We start from the raw sequence: 26,052 nt of genomic DNA, 5'->3' as shown, positions 1-26,052 counted from the left end.
TGAGTCAACAGTGTGCCCTTGTTGCCAAGAAGGCTAAGGGCATTTTGGGCTGTATAAGTAGGAGCATTGCCAGCAGATTGAGGGATGTGATCATTCCCCTCTATTAGGCATTGGCAAGGCCTCATCTGGAGTACTGTGTCCAGTTTTGGGCCCCACACTACAAGAAGGATGTGGAAAAATTGGAAAGAGTCCAGTGGAGGGGAACAAAAATGATTAGGGGGCTGGAGCACATGATTTATGAGGAGAGGCTGAGGGAACTGGGATTATTTAGTCTGCAGAAGAGAAGAATGAGTGGGGATTTGATAGCTGCTTTCGACTACCTGAAAGGGGGGTCCAAAGAGGATGGATCTAGGCCAGTGGTTCCCAAACTGGTGTTCGAGAAATGTTACAGGGGGTTCTCGGGGAAAAATTCCTTAATGGTGGACAGAGCGGTCCCTAGTGACATCAGGCAGCACGGGGCCAGCAGCCCGGAGCCCCTGGATTTCCAAGAGCTAAGCAGATCAAAGCAAGCATATCTAGCACACTGAGGAGTTTTAAACTTCAAGACTTCTTATAAGAAAGGGAGGTAGATATTTTTTGCTGTTTTTAAAATTAAATAGGCAGCTAGTATTTTAAAAATTATGATGAAGAACAAGTTTAAGTTTTGTTGTACTGGACTGCTCAAGACCTGAATGCTTGTGTAGGAGGAACTCTTTGAGCTGGCTTCTTAAATACCTTCATGCTGTTTCACATCTAATACTCCTTGATGAAACATAGGAGCCTGGTCTTATAACAGGCTTATTCAAAGTGATATAAGCTACGAAAGTGAGATCTTGGAAGAGTGTTGCCGTTTTCATAACGTAATAAAAATACTGTAATGATAAATAATAAATAGTGTGTAATAAGCATGTCATAAAAACAAATTTTATATTTTCAAGATCACTGGTTTTATAATTTATACTCAGGTAGAGGAGAAAATGCCTGGAAATATTCATTTTTAGGAGGGGGTTCACAGGTTGTTAAAGTTTGGGAACCACTGATCTAGGCTGTTCTCAGTGGTAGCAGATGACAGAATGAGGAGTAATGGTCTCAAGTTGCAGTGGGGGAGGTTTAGGTTGGATATTAGGAAAAACTTTTTCACTCGGAGGGCGGTGAAGCACTGGAATGGGTTATCTAGGGAGGTGGTGGAATCTCCTTCCTTAGAGGTTTTTAAGGTCAGGCTTGACAAAGCCCTGGCTGGGATGATTTAGTTGGGGATTGGTCCTGCTTTGAGCAGGGGGTTGAGCTAGATGACCTCCTGAGGTCCCTTCCAAGTCTGGTATTCTATGATTCTATGACTTAAAAGAGGCTGGAGATGGCCCAAGAAGAATTTCCCTTGCACAGGGGAACTCTGCTAGCAGAGGTGGCTCTGCTATCTCCTATACCAGATGCGCTCCCCACCCTTGGTATAAGGGGAGGGAAGGGGTGTTCTGGGGGCATGCTAGGGATAGGGTGTCTGATTCTCCACTGGTGTAAGGTCAAGTTAGAGTTGCTCCCCTGCTCTAACTTGTGTTGGGGCTGGTGACTTAGGATCAGGGAGCTGCAGTCAGTTACCTGAGCTTTCTGACCACTATTGTACCCAGGCTTCACTTGGGTGGAATGGAAAATCTGCCCCTACAAGCCCAGAAACAATGACAAGACAAATCACATAGGATAGATTTACATTTACCTGGGGGAAAGATACCAAAGTAAAGCCACAGCTTGGGGTACAAAGGCACTATGCAATGATCTCGTATTGGGCTTCTATTATGAGAGAACGGGATAAAAGTTCACATCCTGTTTTTACATCCATACAGGATTACATCTGGGTTTACATCTTTAGGGACAGCTCTAGTTCTGCTCCCATTTCACTGGTAAATTCAGTGAATCTGAGCAACTGAGAAACACAGGAATTAATATTATAAACACACTGAAAATTTTGAAAACTATATCCGGAAATGAGGACAGTATACTCAGGTCACAACCCTGATAATGGACTACAGATAGCGTCTGACCTGGGTAAAATATACATATATTAGTTTGGGAGATCACATTAGGCTGAGAGCTATTCAAAGGTCACGGTAGTGTTCCTCTGTGAAATCAGAGAGCAATGTTGGTCCTCTAGGTTCTCCTCCAGGGAGATTCTGTTGCACGTATCAAGTAAAAGCTTTGGTCACAACTTATTGAAAGAAAGGGCAAGATTTTTGGAATCTGTTTTTAAGACAGTACAGGCCTCTTTCTTAGGCCAGCTAAATGGCGACTATAGACAGAATTTACTTCTTATAGAGCACTAGAAGGATTGTGAATAACCAAAAAGGCACCAGGAGGTGCAGTGATACCAGATTTGTCTTCTTATATAAACAACTCAATTTGAATGTGCTCCTGTGTTAGTCCTTCATATAGCCCACTTTGCATGGAAGTTAACGATATGAAGATTAGGAAAGAAAATGAAGTCCAGTTCTGGGTTTTCTTGCCCAGAAAGCCTCAGTGAAACCTGAAACATGTTTATTCAGCTCTTCAGTACAGTTCCTTTGCTGTTTGAAGCTTTTCAATACTGTAAAGGGACAGACTAGATCCCACAGGAACAGGCCTGTGCTGGGGAAGGTGAAGAGCTGCACTGCTCCAAGTGGAGCAAAAGGAGGCATTGTGAGGAGCCACTTTGGGGTGGCAGGCACCCCTAGCGCATGCACGACAGTCAGTCTTTCTATGACTGTTTACTCCAGGCCAGGTTTAGGAAGTGCAGATTGTTAAAGTAGTTAGTCTGTGAATAACAAAAGCCAGAAAGACTTATAGGGTCAGTGTGAGTCCAGCAGCTGGACTAAGGAATCACACTGGTATTCTCTACAATAGAGTGGTGTCTCTTATCTGGCACAAGAAACACTTCATCAGGGAGCAGTTTCTGCACTCCAGAGAGCACAGGGACTGCAACTGTAGCTGGCCCTTAGACAGGGGGCACAAGAAAGGTGACGGCTCCAGTGCTTTTCTGATTCTCACAGGGGCAGACCATAGTCTGGTCAAAAGGATACAGGGAATAATCACAGCTTTCTGTAGCAAAAGAGAGACAAGGTGCATGAGATATTGGACCAACCAGTGAAAGATACTCCTCACCCATCTTGTCTCTAATATCCTGGGACTGGCATAGCTACCACTACACTGAATGCTACCTTTCGCAAAAGAGACTGTAGGAGGTAGCTCTCCCGGGGGATTCAGCTCAGTAGATTTAGTCAAAGGCAGTGAGCGAGAAATTTAAGGCAGAGCAGGGGTATGTGTGATATTTTTATCATATGCAATGGCTCTCAATGAAACTCTCAGGTCCATTCCTGCTGGCCAGGACTACACATTGTAGTGGAAGTTCCCGACGTGAATCTGCAGTACCTGAGGGGCCTGCAGGAATGGAACTGTCCTTTTCAGTAATACCAGTTGTAGAGAAAATAAGAGGGGATATTCAGCTGCAAATATTTCAAAGCACACTTAGGTCACTTGATAGGAAATGGAGTATGCAATTTATTTTATCTTTGCAAACTCATTTTATTTTAGAGAGTTACAGTTAGGGAAGACAAAGACACTTGGAAAAAGAAATCATAAGTAAAGCAAAAGGAAGAACAGTGGTAGTCTCAAATACAGGTAATTTCCCCCCCTTTTAAATATAAATTTATTTTATTCATTCTTCATATGTTGGGTTTTTTTTCTGCCTATCTGACAATCACTGTACTCCATTTGGCAAAGTGCTTTGAGCCATAGATGAGTGGGCCCTGTATTTTTACTATAGCGCTAAAGCCTTTTGTGAGCCTTTTTATACTGTTATATATGTGTTACATTACTTTCCCTTCTACACCAAGGCTCCACCAAGGACCATCCCCACTCACTTTATGGGAAGAGGAGTAACAGCCCCTTGATGCTTTTTCTCCCAACAGCATTGTGACATGTGATGTGAATAACCTGCACAGGGAAGTAAGAGGGCTCTTTATGCTCCCCCCTCCTGAATTCCTTGTGTGGGTGTATAGTCTGGCTTGTAGTCTGGTGCACAGTCTGATTTGAGAAAAAAATTGACTGGAACCAGACATGAGCCAAGGAAGTGAGGTTCAGTTCTGAATCAAGGTTAGGTTTAAGTTAGGTGTGACAGGACTCCACTCGCCATGCTGGCACCTCCTGCTGGCTGTCTTGGGGATTAGCTCCGCAGGTTGGTACACCCTCTACAGAAGGTGCCTTGCTTGCTGTCACCTGCTTCTGGACCCATGTCACTCCACGGACTGCGGCATCCTCTTCATTACTCAGCCCTCTGGCCGTGTCAAAATCTGTGCTCCCCCATTCCATGGGTAAGTGCTGCAGTCCAACTGTCCTGCCATTTTCACAGTGGCAACTGCAGCCAATGGTCTGGCCACTTTCCCGTGGCCGAAGCACCCTTTTTGTCCTTGTCTCAGGGCCTCTAACTGCAAATCCCAGCAGCCAGCCAGGAGCTCTCTCTAGCTCCCCAGGTCCCTGCTAGCAGCACTGTTCTGTCCAGGGTGCTAGCTTCTTTCTCCTTGCCAGGCACCCAGTCCTCCTTCTTAAGCTCCAGGGAGTAACTGACTGCTCTGCCCTGCAGCTCTTCTTATATGAGTCTGCCAGGCCCTGAATGGATGTTCCTTTCAGCCCCTCTCTAATTGGCTGCCTCCTGCACAGCCTTCCTAGAACTCTATTAACTTCTTTGAGGCCAGTGTTGGGCCAACTCCCCATCACACTACGGTTCTGGGTTTGTGGTTCAGGAAGAATCAAGAGTGGAAAAGGCCTGGGTTGGATTTAATGGTGCTGAAAAATTGAGTGAACTGAGATTTCCACCACTTTGGGCCTGACATCTAATGAAAACAGATGCTCCCTTATGTTTCAGTTAAATCTAAATGAGAATTCAAAATTGGTCTTTCTAGATTTGGAAACAACCAGGAATCAAAAGGCAGGTTCAGGTCCAGGTTTTCAAATCTGAATCCCAGGAAATTTGAAAGGGTTCAAATTCAAGATGCCTGTTTTGTACCATTTTTAAATAATACATGAATAAGACTTTTGGGTGGGTAAAGAACTTAGTTTTCCTTTTGAGCAGCGCTCATTTATGAACAGTAACTAACATGCTTTGGGTTTGATGTAATATTTTTACCACTTGTTTGATGACTTGTCACAGTGCATTTGTGGTTGGCTGCAATGCTCATATTCTATCATCCACAAATCCTAAAGATGAGTACATTATCTAACATTATACTACTGCATATCTTGTTTCACTCTCTCTCATGCTCTGTGTTGCTTTGTCTAGACTGTTGGTACACTCTGTTTATGCCTGGATTTTGGTGCAGAAGGTTATAAAGCTTGGCGTTTCTAATGGATTTGCTCTGTGGCAGCTGCTCAGCAGTGCAAGCAAATCCAGTCAATGCCACTACAGCTCCTGAAGGAACCATATTGCCACAGGGTATGGGGCCTAGTGGAGCAGAAACCATCCCCTAAATGTCTCTGATCTGCGGTAATGGTATTGGGAAACATCTATGAAGGGAATTTTTCTCCCCACTCTTAGCCCTCTTTGGGCTTTTCTGCTGCAGAGAGTGATTTCATGCAATAAATCCACTTTGTGTGTATGAATACGGGAGAAACTCTAGGAGAAGTCCAGACATAGTGTAATAGTGGAAGGAGTATAAATGCAATGGTCAAAGATGCAGCAAAGATGCAGTCAGTCCAATTTAGCATATGGATATCTGCTACATTATAGGCAGAGCTTCTCGCACTGCCTATTATTCAGGTTGCCCAAAGCATGTGATCATGTAATTAAAGACTGTCTCATAATGCAGACATGCAAGGGGGCAAATTAATGTTGCAGAGGGACAATCTTAATTCTGGCATTTTCTAACTTTTGAGTGCTTGACTTTGCAACTTTAATAAAGTTCTTTTAATAGATTTTTGTGTGGTATATATCCATCCATTTAGACACAACTGTAGATATGAGGTGTAATTCATAGTTTATCATATAGCTATCATCCTTTCCAGGATTTCACAGAGTGGCCAGGAGCAATGTATTGTGAGATACAATTTGCTAGAACTCCAAGCAGAAACAATTGACATGACCACCATTTGTTGGTTAATGTGTGCAGTTTGTAGCAACGGACATGCTAGTGTTTGCCCTGAAGATAGGGATGAGATGTACATCTCTGCCTGCACTTTCTTGAGCACTATGGAGAGATTCTGCCTGGCAACCAAACCTAGAACAATGCTGCTTGTTCCAAGTTTGTGGGAGCCTATAATTTTTTCTCTCCCTTCTGGACTATCGCAAGTGAGGGTGGGATTTAGCACATATTTTGGAATATCAGGAAGTTCCTTCTTGGAATATAAATTATGGTACTGGCATCTCTAAAGTATGTTACCTTCTAGACTCAGGCTTCAGCCTACAGACTACATAAGCCCATAGATGCCTGAATATTTCATGTATTAGCACTAATAGTATAGATTTGGAGATCATGTGTTTCATCCAAAGGTTCCAATAACAAATACCTGGACTTAAGATGTGTCTGATAACTATGGTCAAGTCCTTTCACGCTGCCCATTTATAGCTGGTGTTAACATGGATCTTGGCGACATACAGTCTGAAAACCGGATATCCTTGGATTTCTTGTGGCATGTTCTGATTGAAAGTGGGTAGACAAGCCAAGGATTTAGAAAAGGCTGATGCTTATCTGGGACTTATACCTTTGGAGCGTAATATGAATATGAGGAAAAATGGCTAATAATAAGGTCAATGCTCATTGTTGTATTGTGTAATATTGAACATGTCATGTTTCTAAAAGGTCAGCTACCATAGCTGATACTATTAGGGTCCCTGGGCTAGAGCCCGGAGTAGAGGGTGGGCCCCTCCTTTGCCCCCAGATTAATCACTGAGACTGGGAGACAACAGAGACTGTGCAAGGAAGGATAACTTCTCCTCACCTCCCTCGCTGGCTTATGATGAAAATGGCTCAGTAGACCGTGACCCTTGTCTTTAGAGAGAGAAGGGTTATGTGGAGGGTCACAGTGAGCCTCTGAGGCTATCGAAATCCGCCAGGAAATGCGGGACCCACAGAGGCAAGGACAGAGCTTTGTCACACACTGTACCTTAAATGTACCCATGCCATGTATTTAAGCTACCCATGCCTTGAATGTATTCTGACCTTCCAGAAACTTGTCCAAGGTAGAGGGGAATCCATGAATTCGACAACTGTGGCATTCCCTTTTCCTCTGTTTCTCCCCTTGTCTACTTTCCCTTCATTAAATGACAAATTAATTCATTGTGCTTGCTTTTTTCATTATTTTGTAGTGGGGTAGCATGGTATAGTAATAGTACAGGGTCCCATCAGTCACTGAAATTCATACTGCCATATAGTTTGCATACATATAGTTTAAAAAACATTAGCACTCTGAAGTGTTCTGCATATCAAAAATTATTCCAGCTAGGGGAACTAGATAACTTCATGGCTCGTTTTAGAATACAGAGCTTTTTGCCCATAGTTCACTGGTTCAAATGGAGTCCAGAGGATTAAAATTCATTAGGATTTGTTAGATGTTCAATGGCCCTTGGTAATAGATGAGGTAGTCTTAGTCTAGGATCTAGTAGACAGGTATCCACATCACAAAAAATATCATTACAATTTACATGAGTTGGAACCCTCCTACCTTGATTGACAGTCTCTGCAGACTAGCCATGGACGGGGTTATAGAACTCTAGAAGGCTCAGCTCACAGGAGTGGTGAAATGTGCATTGCTACTAGGTATGCTGGACATTCTCCGTACATAGAGGGATCTAATTTCAAGGCCCATCACTTTGGCACCTTTAATGAACAGTGAGATAAAGTGCATTTTGAAAACTTGCTAATTGAAACATCATAACTGGTTGCTAAGAAAGCATACGGGAGCTTACATTATTATAAAATGCCTAGTATTTCTTCTAGTTTTCTGAATGTTTTTTTTCAACAGCTTCCCAATTTTCTTTTGTGAGTCTAATAATGTGGCTTTTATTTCAGACTAAAAGATTCCAATATAATGATAGAAGATCGATCCTATAAATTGAGTCCCAAAGCAAAGAGGGCAAAGCAGAGTTTATTCTCTGAAGAGAAAGAAAATAAAGCCATTGACTATGTAGTACCAATGTTCACAGGACGGTATGTTTGTTTTCCTTTCTCTTTTTCTTGGTGTCCTTGTTTATTTATCAAATATTCCTTATGATAATAATGAATAATCCATCTCTTTTTTTATCTATCAACCTCAAAATGCGTTTAAAAAGGTGGGTTCGTTTTCCCTACTTTACGTATGGGGAAACACACAGAAGTTAAGTGTCTTGCCCCCGGTCACTGAATGTGTCAGTGAAAAAGCCAGGAAGGAAACTCAGGTATTCTGATTTAATTTTGTGCCCTTGTTATTTGCACTGTGCACACCTTATTTCCTATGAGAAGGAAAGAGAGTTATGGACATTTAGCCATGAAAACTGGGCCTGATTCAAGAATTACTGGGTAAAATTCTATGCAATAGGTCAGACTAGATCATCATAATGGTTTTTCTGGCTTTTCACATCTGTGAATCTGTGGTGAATTTGAAGGGTCATGCACCCCACTTCCTAGCAATCTGGGAAACAAGTTTGTGCACACAATTTTGTTGGCTTTTCTGGTTTAAATTCTAGAGAAAAATCTTTAAATGTCTCTTATTAAGTCAGTGTTAAATATGGCAAAATTGAAAAACTTGCTCATGTTTTGCCCTGGCAGAGGAAAAAATGTTAATGATAAAACTAATTAAGATCTCAAGTCCAACATAATCAACTCTAATGCTCCCAGGTAGGGGTGGTATTTATATCATGTCTGCTATTGACGTGATAAATTTCTGCTGCAACAATGTCCTAAGTAAATCTGAATGTGAACTTTACATAGTAGCCAAAACCAAGGCAAACATGGAGACTTTCCTGGGATATGGCATAATGATTTATTATGAGATAATGACATTCCAGACATAGTCATTTGTTCAGGTTAATTCATACCAGGGCAAGTCATGGAAAATTAACTCGTGATTGGAGATCAGGAGAAAAGCCCATTTGCTGTCAAATTCACACCTCTGTTTATGTCTCCTGTGAAGCTGTGTTTTTCACATGACATTTATGGAGTGTGAGAGACAAGGTAGATGAAGTAATATCTTTTATTGGACCAACTTCTGTTGGTGGAAGGGACAAGCTTTTGAGTTTCACAAGCTCTTCTTCAGGTCTGGAGAAGGAAACTAGAGTGTCCAAGCTAAATACAAGGTGGGACAAATTGTTAAGCATAAGGGGTTCACAAATGTTGTAGGAGGCCACTTAAAATGAAGCAATTCATACTTCTACGGTTGTAGGACATTGGTGGGTCAGTGGGCAGCAGCATGTGTTACAAGTTGTTGCAAAGGGCCATAAAACCAATGTCTCTGTTAAATCTATATTATTGTCCAATGGAGTTATGAATTTAAGTTCCCAGGCTCATCTGTTGAAGGTGTTGTGCAGGTTTCCTTTGAGGATGAGGATTGAGAGGTCAGATGTGGAGTGGTTGCTATGTGAAAAGTGGGTGAAGGTATGGAATTCAATGGTATCATGGGCTACTGCTGAATTTACACTTGTAAATTGTAGCACTTCTACTGTGTAAGTAACCTCATGCTTTTGTGTGGAATTCAGATTTTCATCTCATCAGTGGGACACATTTGCTTTTGCCTTTTTAATACCTTATTTTTGAGATAAGGAATGTCTAGCCCAGAGGTTTTCTTTCTTGTTCTGTCCCCTCCCATCTCTGAATCTACCCTTCCCACTCTTTTTACCCTTCCCACTCCTCCATGCCAGAGATTCACTGCTCTTTAGTTCAACCAAGATACAAAGACATATGCACCCTACATTTTCAAAGCACTACTTTAGAGTTTTAAGTATGTCTCTCATGATGGAAATAGATACATTTAATATTTTATGCACAGTCTGCAATAAATCTCCTTTAAGTCTACTTACAATTTATGGCACTATGTGATTTAGGGCAGGTCTACACTAGAAGTGCTACATCAGTGCAGCTGCACCACTGTAGCATGTCTGGTGAAGACGCTCTAAGCCGCTGGGAGAGTGCTCTCCCGTTGGCATAATTACTCCACCTCCACAAGAGGTGGAAACTATGTAGGCAGGAGAGTGTCTCCTGCCAACATAGTGCCGATGTGGACAGCGCTTAAGTTGCTGTAACTTGCGTCACTGAGGGGGTGTCTTTTTCATACCCCTGAGCAATGTTAGTTAGATTGACTTCAGTAGTAGTGTAAACCTGTCCTCAGCTAACTGGGGTGTTTTAAAGAGTGTTGCATTTGCAATTTTCCATTAGCTGCTTCCCCTTCTCTTCAAGACGAACGTGTCTCCTTTTAGGTGTGCCTAACATTTACAAATACAGGATTTATTCCTCCTTTTGGAAGGAAGTGTTGTCCAGCAACTGGATGACATTACTCCTGATTTGCTTTGCTTCACTATTGGATTGTGATTTGGGGCAAGTCACGACCACTCTGTGCTACATTTTACTTGTTTGTAAAATTAGTATAATAGTACCTAACTCAGAAAGGAGTTGTGAAGCTTAATTCATTTCTGTCTGTGCAGCACCTGGAAATCCTAAAATAAAAAGTGCTATAGAATTCCAAAATATTATCATCAGTACAATGATTATGAATTATACTACTACCTATTGTCAACCCTATTTCCTGCACATGACAACTCAAAATGTTGTGAATGCTTTTGGGCCATTTTATTGGCCCACACTGTGATTTTGAATTAGTTTAAGGGTTTTAAAAGGCACATGATGGTCATTAGGTGTCCAAGTAGGCATTTTATCATGTGTTTTGTTTTTGTGAATTTGTTGGCATCATATTGATGTCTGTGTGCCAGGATTGTGGAAGTGATATGTTGCATCAGTGTCAAGCATTTATTCTTGTTTGAAGAATAATAGCCCAGACTCATTGAACCACGTGCATGCTATAAATCAGACCTAAATTCTCCTGTGAAACCAATGCACAGTTCCCCATGCACAGATAGTTTGTACAAGGAATAGGTACTTTAAAAGGTCAGCATTCTAGCCATTCTACAGTGCTATTATATTGGCTGTGGTACTGTTTCAATAATGTTTCCATTATAACCCTCTATTTTCAGGGGTTTCAAATTCTGCTGTAAAAATTCACTCACATGGAAAACAAAGACTCAACTCATTATTATTTATTCTTACACACGTACAGAGTCAACATCAGCTTCTGTGGGATTGCAGGGTATAAGTCAATGCAGAATTTGGCCCATGGAGGATAAAATTAGGGAAAACCTGTTGCTGTTCTAGCATATAAAGCACCGAGTGCCAGATCCAACTACCACTGAAGCCAATGAGATAATTTCCACTAAAGTTAATTGAAACAGAATCTGGCTCATAGGCAGGAACTCTGCACCCAACAACACATGTAAGCTGAAAACTTGTGGGTACCATACATCAAGAACTGTTTTCCTGAAGAATTTTAAATATATCATTTTAGGCTTGAACCTGCAGTCTATACCCAGGTAAGTTCCCACTTATGTCAGTGCGATTTTTGACTTTATAAGGAATGTGGAATCAGGCCTTAAATGCTCTGTTGTTTTTGCTGTGATTCACCCTTGCAGGGAACATTGAATCCTGATCTTTGGCCTTGGCAGATAAAGAAAGGAAGAAATTAGTTTCTCTTTTGTTTTAAAATTGAATGATTTATAAGCTGTAGATCTACACACTTGAGGCTCAATCCTGCAAGGTGCTAAGCCCCTGTTTGGAGCTGAGGATGCTTATTATCTCACAGAAGCTGCTCAGCGGCTTGAGGATCAAATCCAAGTTCCATTAACATTTTGGTATCTTAAACATTTGTAGGGCGCTACCAAATTCATGGTCCATTTTGATCAATTTCATGGCCAGAGGGTTTTAAAATTGTCAATTTCACATTTTTATCTGTTTACATCTGAAATCTCATGGTGTTGTAACCATGGGCATCCCAACCCAAAAGGTACCTGGAAATGGGTCTGATCTCCCCACTCCCAGAGCTGCCATGCAAGGGAAGGACAAGTTCTGTCCCTCCCCAGCCCAGCAGGGATTCACAGCTAGGAGCCACCTGGCTGGGGCACTCCCAGTAGCAGGGGGAGATCGGACCCATCTCCACAAGTCTCCTCCAGCTACAGGAACCTCCGGTGCTGGGCAGGGAGCTTCTTGCAGCAGGGGGAGGCACTTGGAGGTGGGTCTGATCTCCACACCCCACAGCTGCCATGCAAGGGAAGGACAAGTCCTTTCCCTCCCCAGCCCAGTGGGGACTTGCAGCTAGGAGCCCCCTGGCTGGGGCAATCCCAACAGCAAGGGGGAGATCATATTTCATGCGGAAGGGCTGATTTCACTGTCCGTGACACATTTTTCATGGCTGCGAAATTGGTAGGGCCCTAACTATTTGTAAAGAAAAAGAAAACGAGGTCAGCTTGCCTTTAAAATAAAAATGTCCTTGATTCAGCCAAAGTGAATTTAGATAGCTACATTTATATTTATTGAATTAGGGCAGATCTACATTTAAAAAGCTGCACTGGTACAGCTGCACTTCTGTATTGCTTTAGTGAAGATGCTACTACGTCAATGGGAGAGCTTCTCCTGTCAGCGTAGTTAATCCACCTCCGAGAGAGGCAGTAGCTATATTGACTGGAGAAGCCCACCCATTGACACAGGACTTTCTGCACTGGAGGTTAGATTGGAATAATTGTGTTGCTCAGGGGCATGGATTTTTCACATCCTGAGCAACATAATTATACCAATGTAAGTTCATAGTGTAGACCTGGTCTGAGATATGAGTTTTTAAAACAATTTTTAGAAATCTCCATCACAGTTTCTGTAGTTTCAAATGGTGATTGTGAATGCTGTTGCCACCACTGAGGTAGAGAAGCCATTTTACTGGTACTTCCCAGGAGGTCCTATCTGCCAAAGTAGCTCAAAACACCAAAAGCTGACGTCAGAATTTGAATATACAAGAAAGACAGGAGACAGTCAATGTTGTCATATAAGTTGCCTCAGTACTTTCAGGATTTTATATGTGTGCTTAATGTAACTGTTCATTCCAATGCTGAGTTGCATTGCTTCTCTTTAATGACACTGACACCAAACTGTAAAGGTGGCAGCTTGGGCAGTTATTTATGGTTTTATTTAGAGGTGGCCCCAAATAATTCCCCAGATTCAAACTCCCTGAACTTCAGGGGTTTCAGTCAGAATTCCTCTTTAATCTAGTCATTGGAAAAAAAAGAGTTAAAAGTAGTTTCAATTACTTCTCTGTCCCTGGTTATCCCTGACAGTTGTTCTTGGTTTACATTTAAGTTTTCTTTTTCAAAATGTTTTCCTCTAACCTGTTGCTGTGTGGAAGGCCCACACAAACAACAGGGACAACTGATTAAGTAACAGTGTATACAGGCGAAACAGTGAAAATGACATTACAAAAGTGCTGTCTAATGCACAACACTAGCAAATTTAGTAAACAAGGAATTTCTCCCCCCAATCTCTTTCAGTTATAATAGGCGAAAGGAAGCTCTAGCCATGTATCCAAACATCAGATTGGGTCCTTTGCTTAGCTTCATGAGTATATAATGATACATATAGTGCGAGACTGAAAAAGCTGGCAGTTTTACCTAAAATTAATGGTTACTGCAGAATCTGCAGTAGAACACCAAGCAAGTTTTAAAGTAAAACCATTTATTTTGCTAAACCAAAAGTTGTGCAGTAGCTGTATTCACCAGAAACACAGTAATGCACCCTTTAATCAGGAAACCCTCCCTGCACACTGAAACAGCTCTGAAGCTCTGACAATTCTAAAGCAAAAAGGCTGCAATAGTGTTCCCACATGTGAATCTGAAGGCAGAATTTGACATGGTGATATTTGTGACCAAAAGCACCCCTGTATTCATACCCTACACATTGTTCTATTAAATCTTTATACAAAATATGCCTTGTGAGGCAATATTTGAAAACTAATAACTCTCTGATCAATAATATCCTGGCAAAATGTATATAGTAACATTATATGTAAAGTTATGATTTCTCCCTCTATGGTGTTACCTGTTCAAAACCAGACAGCCCTGCCTAGGCAAAAATTGTTAACAAGGTCTACCCTAAACAAAGGAATGTGTGTTTACTTTAATTTACATATAAGTAGTAAACAGGGTCATCAAAACAGCAAGGGGGGAGATAGTAGGGAACAGAACAATTTGCATTTCAGCAAACACAAGTGGGGAAAAAATGAGTATGGAGCTTCTTTCATTACCGGATTCCTTGTTACTTTCCTCACTGATTAAATAAACTTTAATTTGAGGGGTAACCTTCAGAAGAATCCACTTCAACGATTCACTGGACTATAAAAGAAAGGGTCAGAGAACCCTAAATTGACTCTTTGACCTCAGAAGACAAAGGCACCAGCACCTTTGGGCCTCTGGGCCAGATCCTGATCAAGGAGAGGGACATTCACCATCTTGCTAGGAGACTGTGGATGAGAAAGGCCATTTTGAACAATGCCTTGAACCAAACCTTGCAAGATTAAGATTTAGATGTTTAGATGTGTGTTTTCACTTTCATTTGCTGGTATCCATTTCTAACTTTAACTCTTATATTTGAATACACTTAAATCCTATCTTCTTTTGTTAATAAACCTATTTTATTTTTAATCTGAACCAATCTAGTGCTATGTTTAAACTGAATTGGTTGATAACTCCAGTAAAAGTAGCAAATTGTTGAATATTACCTCCTTAGAGGGGCAACAAACCATAATATCGCTCTGATTTTTCCAGGACAGGGCGGGCTATTTCAGAACACATATTTCTGGGAAAATTCAGGGCTGGGGACAGTGTGAAGTCACCATACCAGTTGTTAACCAAGGCTGGTGGAAATCAGTGGTATTGCAGGCAGGCTCCAGGATCCAAAGCATTGGAGCAGGGCTGCCCAGTACATAGACAGAGCGTGTGCTTGTTGCTGACTGTGGGCATTGCAGGAAGTGAGCTAGGAGCAAGGCATTGTGAGCACTTGGGGTTACAGGGTAAGAGGTGACACAGTGCTTCACTAGTCTGGATTGCACACCCTGAATGTGACAATATTACTAGAGCTGATGTTGATTGTATCCTCCATTGCTGAATGCATAAGGAGGATGCTAAAAAGAGAATAAAGTGTTCATGAAACACTAATAATCTTTTTAAAAACATTTTAAAGAACAAATGACTTTACCGACATTAAAGAATAAAGTGCTCGTTTGATTGCAGAGAGCTTTTTGTAGTGCCTGGGACTGTGCTTTTTCATATAAATCAGAAGTGAGAACTTTGTTATACTGCTGCTGTAATCTCCACTTTGTGGTGTTATTGTAAGTGCCACTGCTACAAATCACTATTTAAAGTGTTATTGTGATCGTTCTGTGGGTATGTCTTACACTGTTCTTTATAGCCATGGAAATGGGAAAGCACAACAGGAAACGTATTAAAATGAAAACCTGCATGACACACTTGTCATAGAGAAATGCACTGAAAATGGTAATGACCTTAGATAGCCTGATATACTCAGTCATTCAGCTGTACCCTTCTGTGTATCTGTTGTTATATGATATGAAATTGTTTACTAAGAAATGATCCTTAAAGTAGAAATGCATTCTGAAGAGTGTAAGGTCCTTTATTAAATGGAGAGGGCCAAGCTAAAATGAAGTGTTATAAATGAAATGTTTTCTCACCACTTTCCAGTGTGATTGTGCTTTTTTAATTCCTTCAGTCAAGTGTATGTCAGCGGGATTACAGATACAGAAGAGGAAAGAATTAAGGAAAGTGCTGCATACGTTGCCAGAAGGAACCTTTTTGCTACAGGCGAGGGAATTAGTGCAACTAGAGTGGCCACTTCATCCTCTATGGAAGAGCAGCATGAAAAGAAGTCAAGGAAAGTAGCGATACGAGAGTCAGCTGAACGTCTGGCCCTGAAGAAAACGGTAATAAAACACAAATGAATCCATGGAGTGTAAGAACTTTGGGCCTGGGATTGTCTTTTTTCATTTTTTGTTTGTACAGTGCCTGGCACAATGTTGCATGTCATGGCTGTCTAGCCAGCACCCAGCTCCTACTCTGCATGCTTACATCATGCCAGGGGCAGACAACAGTCAATGGAGAAGCAGCCTCTTAGTCCCACCCCTAAATCCTTCCAAGTGTCATGCAACTTTCCAACAGTTGAGCCTTTCACCAAGGTTCCCCCCAGCCCTGGGACCTGGCCCTGCCCACAGACCAGCGTCTCCCAGTGCTGGGACCTGGCCCTGTCCACAGACCAGACCTACCTCCCGTGGCACCTGACCCCACCCACAAATGGCTGATTTTTTTGTGCCTTGGAGGTGGCATCCCTAGTAGTTTTAGAAAACCATCTTGAAGCTGAAGAATATTGTCTGTCTGTCTAAGTAAGAAGGATATATTAAGTATAATAATCTGGATTTTAAAATAAAAATAGCATTCTGCATATTGCCTAGAAAAAGCCCTAAAACTTTCTTGGGGTGTGGAGCAGTAGTATATGTAAATGGTGAATTTTCTTATGAAATATTTCTCTTCTAGTTAGAAGAGACTGAGGAATTTCACAGAAAGCTGAATGAAGATAAACTTTTACACGCTCCTGAGTTTGTTATCAAGCCTCGTTCCCATACCGTCTGGGAGAAACAGAATGTCAAATTACACTGTACTCTGACTGGCTGGCCAGAACCCCGTCTTACATGGTAGGCTTGTATCTTCATCAGCAATACTGTTCTTGATTGCAAATATGCATTCTGAATTTGTAAATTCTCAGGAAATCTATGTGGCTGAGACTGAGGAAAGCGCAATGTAACTATGTGATCAATGCAGAGCAGTGGTGAAAAAAGCAAAGGCATTCATGAGACGCAGGAGAGAATGCCATACACCTTTATTCACAATGAGTTGTTCCTTACTCCATGAGTGATCCCACTGATTTTAATACTTAGCAAATTTTATATTCAGCTGAGAGAGCTCATAATGAACATACTCTGAGACTCCCCAGAAGTCTTCCAACAAAACAAGGGAAAAACGGATTTGACATTTTTTATATTTCTAAGATAAAAAATAAGCAGAGGCCATCCAGCCCCCCTTCCCTTTAAAAAAACACACTTTTCAGGCCACCTTTATAATGAAAGAAGCATAAAGGTTACAAACAAGCTCAATTTAATAAACAAATCCTTTGCAGGTCATCTTTAAGGTGCAAAACTGCTGTTTTTATAAAAAGTCCCTACTAACAAAAAGAAAAAAAAACAAGAAGAAAAAAATGGAAATAAAATCATCGCCATCTCAAAGGGAATGTATTTCTTTGAGGCATCAGAGAGTGTTTATTGTCTCTGGAGCATTAACGGCTGCTGTGGTTAAAAGCAGTTGCTTAGCTGCTGATTCAGTTACAGTTTCTCTCCATGCGAGGACTCAAGCATGTTCATGGAGGTCACATCATAATTATTTAAGTTATATGCTATAAATTTAGGGCCTGACGCAAAGTCCATTAAACTCAGTGAGAATCTTTCCTTTCACTTCAGTGGGCTTTGGATCAAGGCCTTAGTCTAAGGGCTTGTCTCCACTTACCAGGGATCGATGCTGCGGCGATCGATCCATCAGGGGTCTATTTAGGGGGTTTAGGGAAGACCCGCTAAATCAACTGTCAATTGCTCTTCCATCGACTCCAGTACTCCACAAGAACGAGAAGCATAAGGTAAGTCGACAGAAGAGTTTCTCCCGTTGACCCACTACGGTGTAGACACCGCAATAAGTCGACCTAAGGTATGTCGACTCCAGCTATGTTATTCACGTAGTTGGAGTTGCGTAACTTAGGTCAACTTAACCCTGTAGTGTAGACCTGCCCTACGAGGTCCCAAAATATTCTCTTACAGATGGGTGGGGCATAGATGAAAGTCTAAGTCTCTTGGATTGTCTTTCCTGACTGGAATTTAATTTATGCTTAATTAGTGCTGAGCTGTGGAGCCTTTCTGTCTCATCACCTATTGAGGTGATTTTTTTTAATCTGGCCTGGGCTATACAGAAATACAATCAAGTTATTGAAACAATTAGATGGGGACTTACTGGTGTTTTTTCAGACTTTAAGTGGAATTTGATACTTGCTTTTATCTTATACGATACTTTGAGACTGTGTCTATCAAGCCATAAATGTTTACAACTCAGAGCTGACAGAAAATTAATTTATGTTCAGTACTAAGCATTAAAGATATCAGTGAACTAGAACTGAAACTGTATTTGTGGAGGCATTAGAAAAACTGCTCTCAGATCAGTATTTTAAATATTTAAAACATTTTTGGGTTTGCTGCCTGAATTATTTAGCATCCTACAGGAACTCTGCTATATTTGTCATTTTACTTACTATCTATATCTCCTTAGCATTGTGCTTTTAGACAAATAGCTCATTACCAAAAACTTACCTATTGGCCTGATCCAAAGTCCACTGAAGTTAATGGGAGCCTTTCCACTGAATTCAGATCAAGTGCTCTGTGGACAAATTGTTTCAGTTGTGTACAAATTTTATATTTTAAATACATTTATTCTAGAGATAATCTAAAACCAGTATGTCAGATCTGACCCCTTTCTAACATAGGAAAACATCCAGTTTTGGATCAAAATTTGTAGCTGGAGCCTAGCCCTAGAAGATGGATCCAAACCAAAACACCAGTTTTGAACCCTTTTTAACTTCAGCTCAGATCCATCTTTAATTTATTCCAAAAGATTGACATATTTATTTAGCGCTAAATGAAGCTTTCAGATATATGCCCTTGCCTCTCATTGAAGTCAATGAGTGTATCCCACATGCATGCAAGGACAAACTGGCTCTTGAATTAAATTTAAACAGCAATAAATTTGGGTGATGGAATTTAATACATTATTTTACTTCAAAAAGTCTGTATTTGGCCCTTGGTTCCCAATGGAAAGAATGAATTCAGAGCCCTTACAGCAGGTGGTTTTGCTCAGACATAAGAAGAGCACTGAACTGTATCTGATAGCATTCATTCAGCATTTGTTAACCAAATATCATTCACATATTCCAAGATGTCATTCATTATATGAACAATGAAGAATTTTGAATGACGTGGGTGACAAATTGAAAATCTTCAGGGGCTTTCATTCTAGAAATCCTTACAGTGTGATGCAGGTTCATTAACTGATGCAGTTTTATTGGCTCCATTGGAAAGAAGATATGGAAAACCAAGGATATTTGGGACTTGCAGTAGAAAGTAAAAGTTATTAGTGCATAATGTCGTGGGCTGGTTGAGATCCAACATTTGCTAATGATGTGGCTGTTTTGGAATTATTTGACTTTCCAGAAATAACAAGTGGTCCTTCAAAAGTGTGACGCAGACAAATATAAACCTGCCAAAAATGTAATCATTTATTTTTCACTGACATGATTATGAAAAGAAAAGGAGTGCAAGGATTCTAAAAACTGGTATAACTCATTTAGGGTTTGATCCTGCATAGTGCTGAGCACGGAATGACCTCAATTTCTACAAACTTCAGTGGGTGCTCAGAACCCTGCCACAGTGTCTGGTAGCTTGCTGGGTCAAGTCCCTTATTTCATGTGTTACTATCGGGGGAGCCAGTGCACGTGGTCAGAGATGCACATCCCCATGCAATAGACTCCCTGCACATCCCCATGCAATTGTAAGCGGGGGAATAGTCCCGCTACTGTGGGGAACTTTCCTGGCTTCTGCACTACCCCGGTGAAGTGGGCTAGCGAAAGGATCTGAGTCCTCACTCCCACTTCCTTTACCCAGTGGCCTCCCTGCCCTTGAGGACTCCCCTTCCACTCTCCTGTCTGGCAGAGTCCTCCTGACCTCAACAAGGCTGGGCCCAGGATTCCTGGGGGGCTCGACCCCCAATCCTGCTGTGGTCACCTAGGACAGGGGCTAGGGGGTCCCCACTCCGGGGTATTCTCTCTGCACTGGGCACTTCTCTGACCATTACATACAATTTAAAGCAAATGCAAGTTATTTAATCAACAATTAATTTTAAAAAGAATAAGGAAAAATGGGAAAGGTTAAAGGAAACACATCACCCCGCTCTGTGGCAGGGAACATCACAAACAGTGTCTCTGGAACGTCAGGGCAGTTCACAGTCTCTTCCTTGTAAGTCCCAGGCCTTCTTCTCAGGCCCCGGCTGTGCTGCAGGGATGCTGTGGGTTGGACACTTGCTCTGGTGGTGGCCACACGCTCTCAGGCTCTAAGTGGTAGGACCCTTCTTCCCAGTGTCGCCCCTGCCCTGTTGGGGTTATGATCCAAGCCTGGCCTGCAGAGCCTCTTGGCTGAGGCGTCTCCCTGTGCTGGGCCTGCTGCCCAGGGTCCCCCTCGCTCTCCCCAGCTGCTCACTGCACCCAGCTCCACCACTCGGTCTCAGCACAGCTGCTGCTCTGCCTCCAGCTCCCTGGGCTGCTTCTTTGGCCCCTCTGCCTCTGGTTGCTACAGCTCTGCTTCCAGGACAGGTCTGCTCTGCAGGCTGCTTCTGTGACTCTGCTCCCAGCTCTGACCTGCTTCCTGGGCTGCTCTTCTGGCGCCTCTGGCTCTGGTTGCTGCAGCTTTGCTCCCAGAGCAAGTCTGCTCTCTCTGGGCCGTGCCTTTGGCTTTGGAGCTGCAGCTCTGCTCCCAGGACAGGGTCTGCTCTCTCTGGGCTGCTTTTCTGGTCCGTTTGGATCTGGCACAGCTCTGCTCCCCAGCTTAGCCCCTGCTTTCTCCTTAGCTCATCTCCATTCTGCCTGACCCAGGCAAATCCAGCTCACACGGAGGACGGGACCTCCCTGGCCTCTTGACTCCCTGATTAGCCTGCCTGCCCTGTCATTCAGGCTGACCTGGAGCACTGGCCTCTCCCCATTTTTCCTGGGAGCTGTCAGTCTCAGGGTCCTGATTCCCCATTGACCCTTCCCCCTTTTTAGTACTGGGAGCTAGCAACTAAAACACCCCCACTGAATGTTAGTAAGGGGGCAACAGTCCCCTTCCACAATATAGTTGGGAAGCACCACTAGCAAGTCCAGGGAAGAAGTGGTGGCAGGTGGATCCACTGTTACGTAGATCTTCTGATCATTGTTCCCTGTAAGACAGGATACTAGAATAGCAGGGCAACAGTGCCCATTAAACAACTCTGGTGTTGCACACAATCTGAGAGATAGGACTCCTTCACCCCCGATCCCTGTGGAATGCCCTTTGCACCAAACCCATCTCCTTAGACTTTGCACTGAGAGGAAGATCAGACTGAAAATTAATGGGACTTGTGATGGTAACTCACTTAAGCATTTTTGAAAACCCCACACTTACCCTTTGTCCATAAGTTTGCTGGTGTGGGTAATGTCTGTTATTCCCAACAGTAGGAAGACTTGAAAGGCAACTTTCAATATAAGGGTTGATTAGCAGAGATAGCTTTGGCTTGATCTGTTTCAAAAGTGATTTAAAAACACTATTATACTGGTTTCCCAAATGAAATAAGCTATACTGGAAGAAGGGCTTTTTTGTGGGTATAACTGAGTCTACCTGGGGGTTAATACCAGCATAGATTGGTAACATAAGTTTTAAGTGTAGTCTAGGCTTTAGACTGACTATATATATGAATATATGGTGAATATATGGTGGTGTAGGGAGCCACAGAGTTGTTATTGTCATTGATATATAGAGGTCTGAAATATCTCACTTGTGGCTCTGCTACTCATTAATAATATGATATAGATTGTAACCAATACCAAGCATTTGCCCTTTTATTGTAAATGATTTACACTTCAGATTACTATATTCTATTTTTTTGTTCCATAGGTACAAGAACAATGTGCCCATCAATGTGCATACTCACCCTGGCAAGTATATCATTGAAAGTCGATATGGGATGCACTCACTGGAGATTAACAAGTAAGGGAGTACCAGATAATTAAATGATTTCAGTAAAAATGTTACTGTTGATTTACCACTGCCGTGTGTGTGTGTGTGTGTGTGTGTGTATGTCTCTTGGGAGTCGAGGGATAAGAGCCACCAAATTGGTACAGTTGAGCAGAATAGTGTCTCCTAAAAATGCAAGAAGCTCTGGTTTTCATCTATCAAGGATAAGCAGTCTTCCTAAAAAGAAAAGGAGTACTTGTGGCAGCTTAGAGACTAACCAATTTATTTGAGCATGAGCTTTCGTGAGCTACAGCTCACTTCATCGGATGCAGTTGATAGATTTCCACTCCATACGGCTAAATGCAGTGCCTTGCATAATGACAGGTTTCAGAAGTGAGCTGTAGCTCACAAAAGCTCATGCTCAAATAAATTGGTTAGTCTCTAAGGTGCCACAAGTACCCCTTTTCTTTTTGCGAATACAGACTAACACGGCTGTTACTCTGAAGTCTTCCTAAGTGAATTATAGCTGGATTGTAGTTCAATTTATAGTTGAGTCATAAATACTTGGGCTACTTTTGATAACCTCTGCCACCTTCTTCTCCTCCCATTTACAGTATAAACATGATAAATAATATTGTGCAGGCTTACAGTTGTGACAAGTACAATATTTGATGATTTATTTAGCTCTATTTTCAAATACAAATCGTGGGCGTTAGTCTTACAGAAACAAACAGCATTGGGCGCCACGCACACAGACATAAGAAGGGTTTTAGCAATATTCCTCATCCAAATAGGAAATTTTTTGCTGTTGCCTGTATTCAAGAAAAATTGAAACATGGAGACCTCTTTGTAATGTGAGCTCCTTGAGTGATCAGTTCTGCCTTCAGCATTCAAGTGCCTACTTTAGGTGCCTAAGTGCTGATTAGAGCATACAGATGTAAGATTTGGACATCCTAGTAAGATTCTCACATTTGAAAATGGAGTTTACAGAGTTCACCAAACAGTTCTCATAGGTCCCACATTAGATCTCTCTGCAGGATATAATAACATGGACAACATCCCTGGGATAATAATAAGTACCTTTGTTTTTTTTTCTACTTCTTCTACTCATTGATTCTCATCCTGAACTTCAAAGAGACATTTTAAAATGATTATTCCTCCAGTAGTTAGGATTTGAGTCCTGGAGAAACTTAGTATTTACTAACAATACCAGTTAGAAATACTTATGTCTTCAACATTATGTTCCCAATGGTTTTAACCTGTTTATATATTTAATTCAGCTTTATTTCTTATTTCTTGTGCTAGCTTATTTGAATCTTAAACAATTGTTTGAACATCTAGGCAAGGTTTTTTATTTGTTTATCTTTATTTTCCATATCCACATAATGGAGAAAAGTATTAGTATGTTAATTAAAGAAACACGCACACACTCCTTGCACATCGTACTAGGTGAAATTCAGAGAATTTGCTCAAATGAATAAAAGTGAACCTTCCCTGGGCTCTTTGGCATCTGTACAACATCTGGGAAAATGCTGAGCTCCTCCCAATGAAAGCTGAAAGTATTTAGCATGTCACAGTATCAAACCATTTGTAAGGAATACTGGATCTGATTCTTCTCTGAATCAGTTTGGTTAAATGGTGTTGTATTGATGTAAAAACTAGTGAGGGGAGAATCAAGCACCTTCTTCACAATAATGTAGGGTCTGATCTTGTTTCCATTGAAGTCAATGGGAGTTCATGAGTATGGACTAAGTAAAAGTGGACAAGAAAGGGAATAAGTAGCTCAGCATTTGGCCCAGTGTGAGTATGGGCTGAGTGAGTACTAACCAAATACTAGGTAAGGACCTAAGGATTGCATCCCAAAACTTTTCAGAGTATAATTTAGTAGATTCTTTACTGAGATGCTTTGACTGGCAAAACAAAATTGTGCTTAACTGTAGTGAAGTTCTACTGTGAAGAAAAATGTCAGCAAGGTACAGTTTTAGTTAGGAAATTTAATTAGGAGCCTGTGGAAAGGTTTAAAGAATTAAGAAACAAAGAAACCCTATAAAGACCACTTTTCTTTCTTTCACTGCCTCAGACCCTTCAATAACCACTCAGTCTCTTCCCTGTCCCCACCATTCAGTTAATTCCCTGAATCCTTTTAAATTCCCTGCTGCTCTCCAATCGCTCTGGAAGAGTTTCTGCTGGCCTCTGGCCTCTACTGAATTCTACTTTGTGCTCTCTGGACTAAGTGCTCCAGAGAGTTTGACATTTGAATTCAGCACAGACAAGGACAAAACAGATGGAATATGATAGGTGTTCGGACAGTAAAGTTGTGTGAAGGGTGAACTGGGGAACTAATTGGATGTTTGCATGGATGGAATTGGTGCTACTGAAGGGTTTGAAGAAGGGAAAGAGGAATGGGGATCTAATGAGAAGTTATAGGTAAGACTCTGTGTTTGTCACAGAGGTCACAGAAGTCATGGATTCTGTGACTTCTGCAGACGCCCATGTGGATAGCCCGGGAGAGGCCTGAGCAGTTCGGGCAGCCCCTGGGCCAGTTGCACTGTCTGCTGCTGGGGCAGTCTCGGGGCCCCCGCAGCAGTAGGAGTTTGGGTGTGTGGGGGGGACTCAGAGCTGGGGGTTGGGGTGCAGGACAGTGCTTACCTGGGAGGGAGGGGCTTCCCCGGAAGGGCGACAGGAACTTTGCTCACTCAGCTCCTAGCTCCACATGCTGCCTCCGCCTGCAGGCACCGCCCCTGCAGCTCACATTGGCAGTGGTTCCCAGCCAATGGGAGCGGCAGAACTGGGACTTGGGGCGGAGCAGAGGCAGCACATGGAGCTAGGAGCTGGAGGTCGCTGCTTCTCAGGAGGTAGGTAGGAAGCCTGCTGCAGCTCCACCAACACCCCCCCTCCAGCATCTGCGGGGTCGCCGGGCCACCTCCCCTAGCACCTGTGGTGCCCCCCAAACAGCCCCTCCACCCCAAATTTTAGTACAGAGTATACAGTAAAAATCATGGTCAGGTCACGGGCCGTGAATTTCTGTTTACTGCCCAGGACCTCTCCATTACTTTTACTAAAAATACCCATGACTAAAATGTAACCTTAGTTATAGGTAAGAAAGCACAGCCATGCTGGTTGCTGAAGAGAATGAAGGAGGGAGATAAGCAAGTCATACAAGTGAATCCAAGCATAATGAACATTCAAGTTCAAGTCATTATGGAGGATAGGTAAAGGTTCAAGCAAATTTTACTTTTAAGACCAATTCACTTCTTCTAGTTAATGAGTAAAGGAGGCTTGTACTTTCAAAAAATCTCATAAGGACCCATCCTGCACTCCTCACTCATGGCCTGCTTCAAAATCTATTTAAATCAATGACCTTCTAAGTTTAATCGGGTGTAATTTATATTGACTTCAATCGGAATTTTACCTGAGTAAGGTTTAGGTCCCTTGTTAACTGAATCAGAGAGAAAAGCATTTAAATCAACACTGAGTAACCATTTGCTATATTACGTTGTGAAAATAATGTTTAGAAAATGATGTTTTGATATCAGACATAGATCCTAGAAATGTCAAAGAGTACTAGGTGCCCTGCCTAATCATTTGCATCATTTCAGATGTGATTTTGAAGACACCGCTCAGTATCGAGCTTCTGCCATGAATGTTAAAGGAGAACTTTCAGCTTATGCTTCCCTTGTGGTAAAGAGTAGGTTTGCAGGACATATTTCCTTTGATTTTTCTTTGAGGGGGCACATTAAAAATTCTGTTGACATGGCTCAAAGTGCTGATTACTTCTAGGCAATTGGTGACTAGAGTTGTTCTCTTTTTTATAGGATATAAGGGAGAGTTTGATGAAAGTTATTTTCATGCTGGAACTGTTACCATGCCTCTCAGCTGTAAGTTCAAAAAATGTGTTTGCCTGACCTAATCCTTTTAAAATTGTGACAGAACAACTGAGGAGATTATTTGGTGACACTGTTTAGAAACAAAATGGGTCTGATTTTCAGAAGCTCTGAGCAGCCGCAACTTCAGTTGAAGTTAGTGAGAGCAGCAGATGCTCAGCACGTCTGAAAATCAGACCTTGTATGATATAAACTGGTTATCTCTTGGTGTCCACAGCAATTTTTGTTTATTTTACAACTGTCTACTGTACTTATCAGTTGGAATAGTGAGATAGAT

The 26,052-nt window shown here is 41.9% G+C and overlaps 1 protein-coding gene across 1 annotated transcript in view; it reads left to right on the top strand.

The window, feature by feature from the left end:
* MYOM1 (myomesin 1) overlaps positions 1-26,052 on the top strand; it is a 99,813-nt gene that overhangs the window by 8,679 nt on the left and 65,082 nt on the right. Inside the window, exons 3-8 of the mRNA XM_073331468.2 lie at positions 8,004-8,141; positions 15,777-15,987; positions 16,595-16,752; positions 21,832-21,924; positions 25,491-25,579; positions 25,707-25,769. Coding sequence (XP_073187569.1) covers positions 8,004-8,141; positions 15,777-15,987; positions 16,595-16,752; positions 21,832-21,924; positions 25,491-25,579; positions 25,707-25,769 — 752 coding nt within the window. The remainder of the gene's footprint in view (positions 1-8,003; positions 8,142-15,776; positions 15,988-16,594; positions 16,753-21,831; positions 21,925-25,490; positions 25,580-25,706; positions 25,770-26,052) is intronic.

Source organism: Lepidochelys kempii, chromosome 2 (assembly GCF_965140285.1).
Source record: "Lepidochelys kempii isolate rLepKem1 chromosome 2, rLepKem1.hap1, whole genome shotgun sequence".
Classification (NCBI taxonomy): domain Eukaryota; kingdom Metazoa; phylum Chordata; order Testudines; family Cheloniidae; genus Lepidochelys; species Lepidochelys kempii.
The sequence above is the reverse complement of the archived record's forward strand: the minus strand, read 5'-3'. Positions and strand labels throughout refer to the sequence as shown.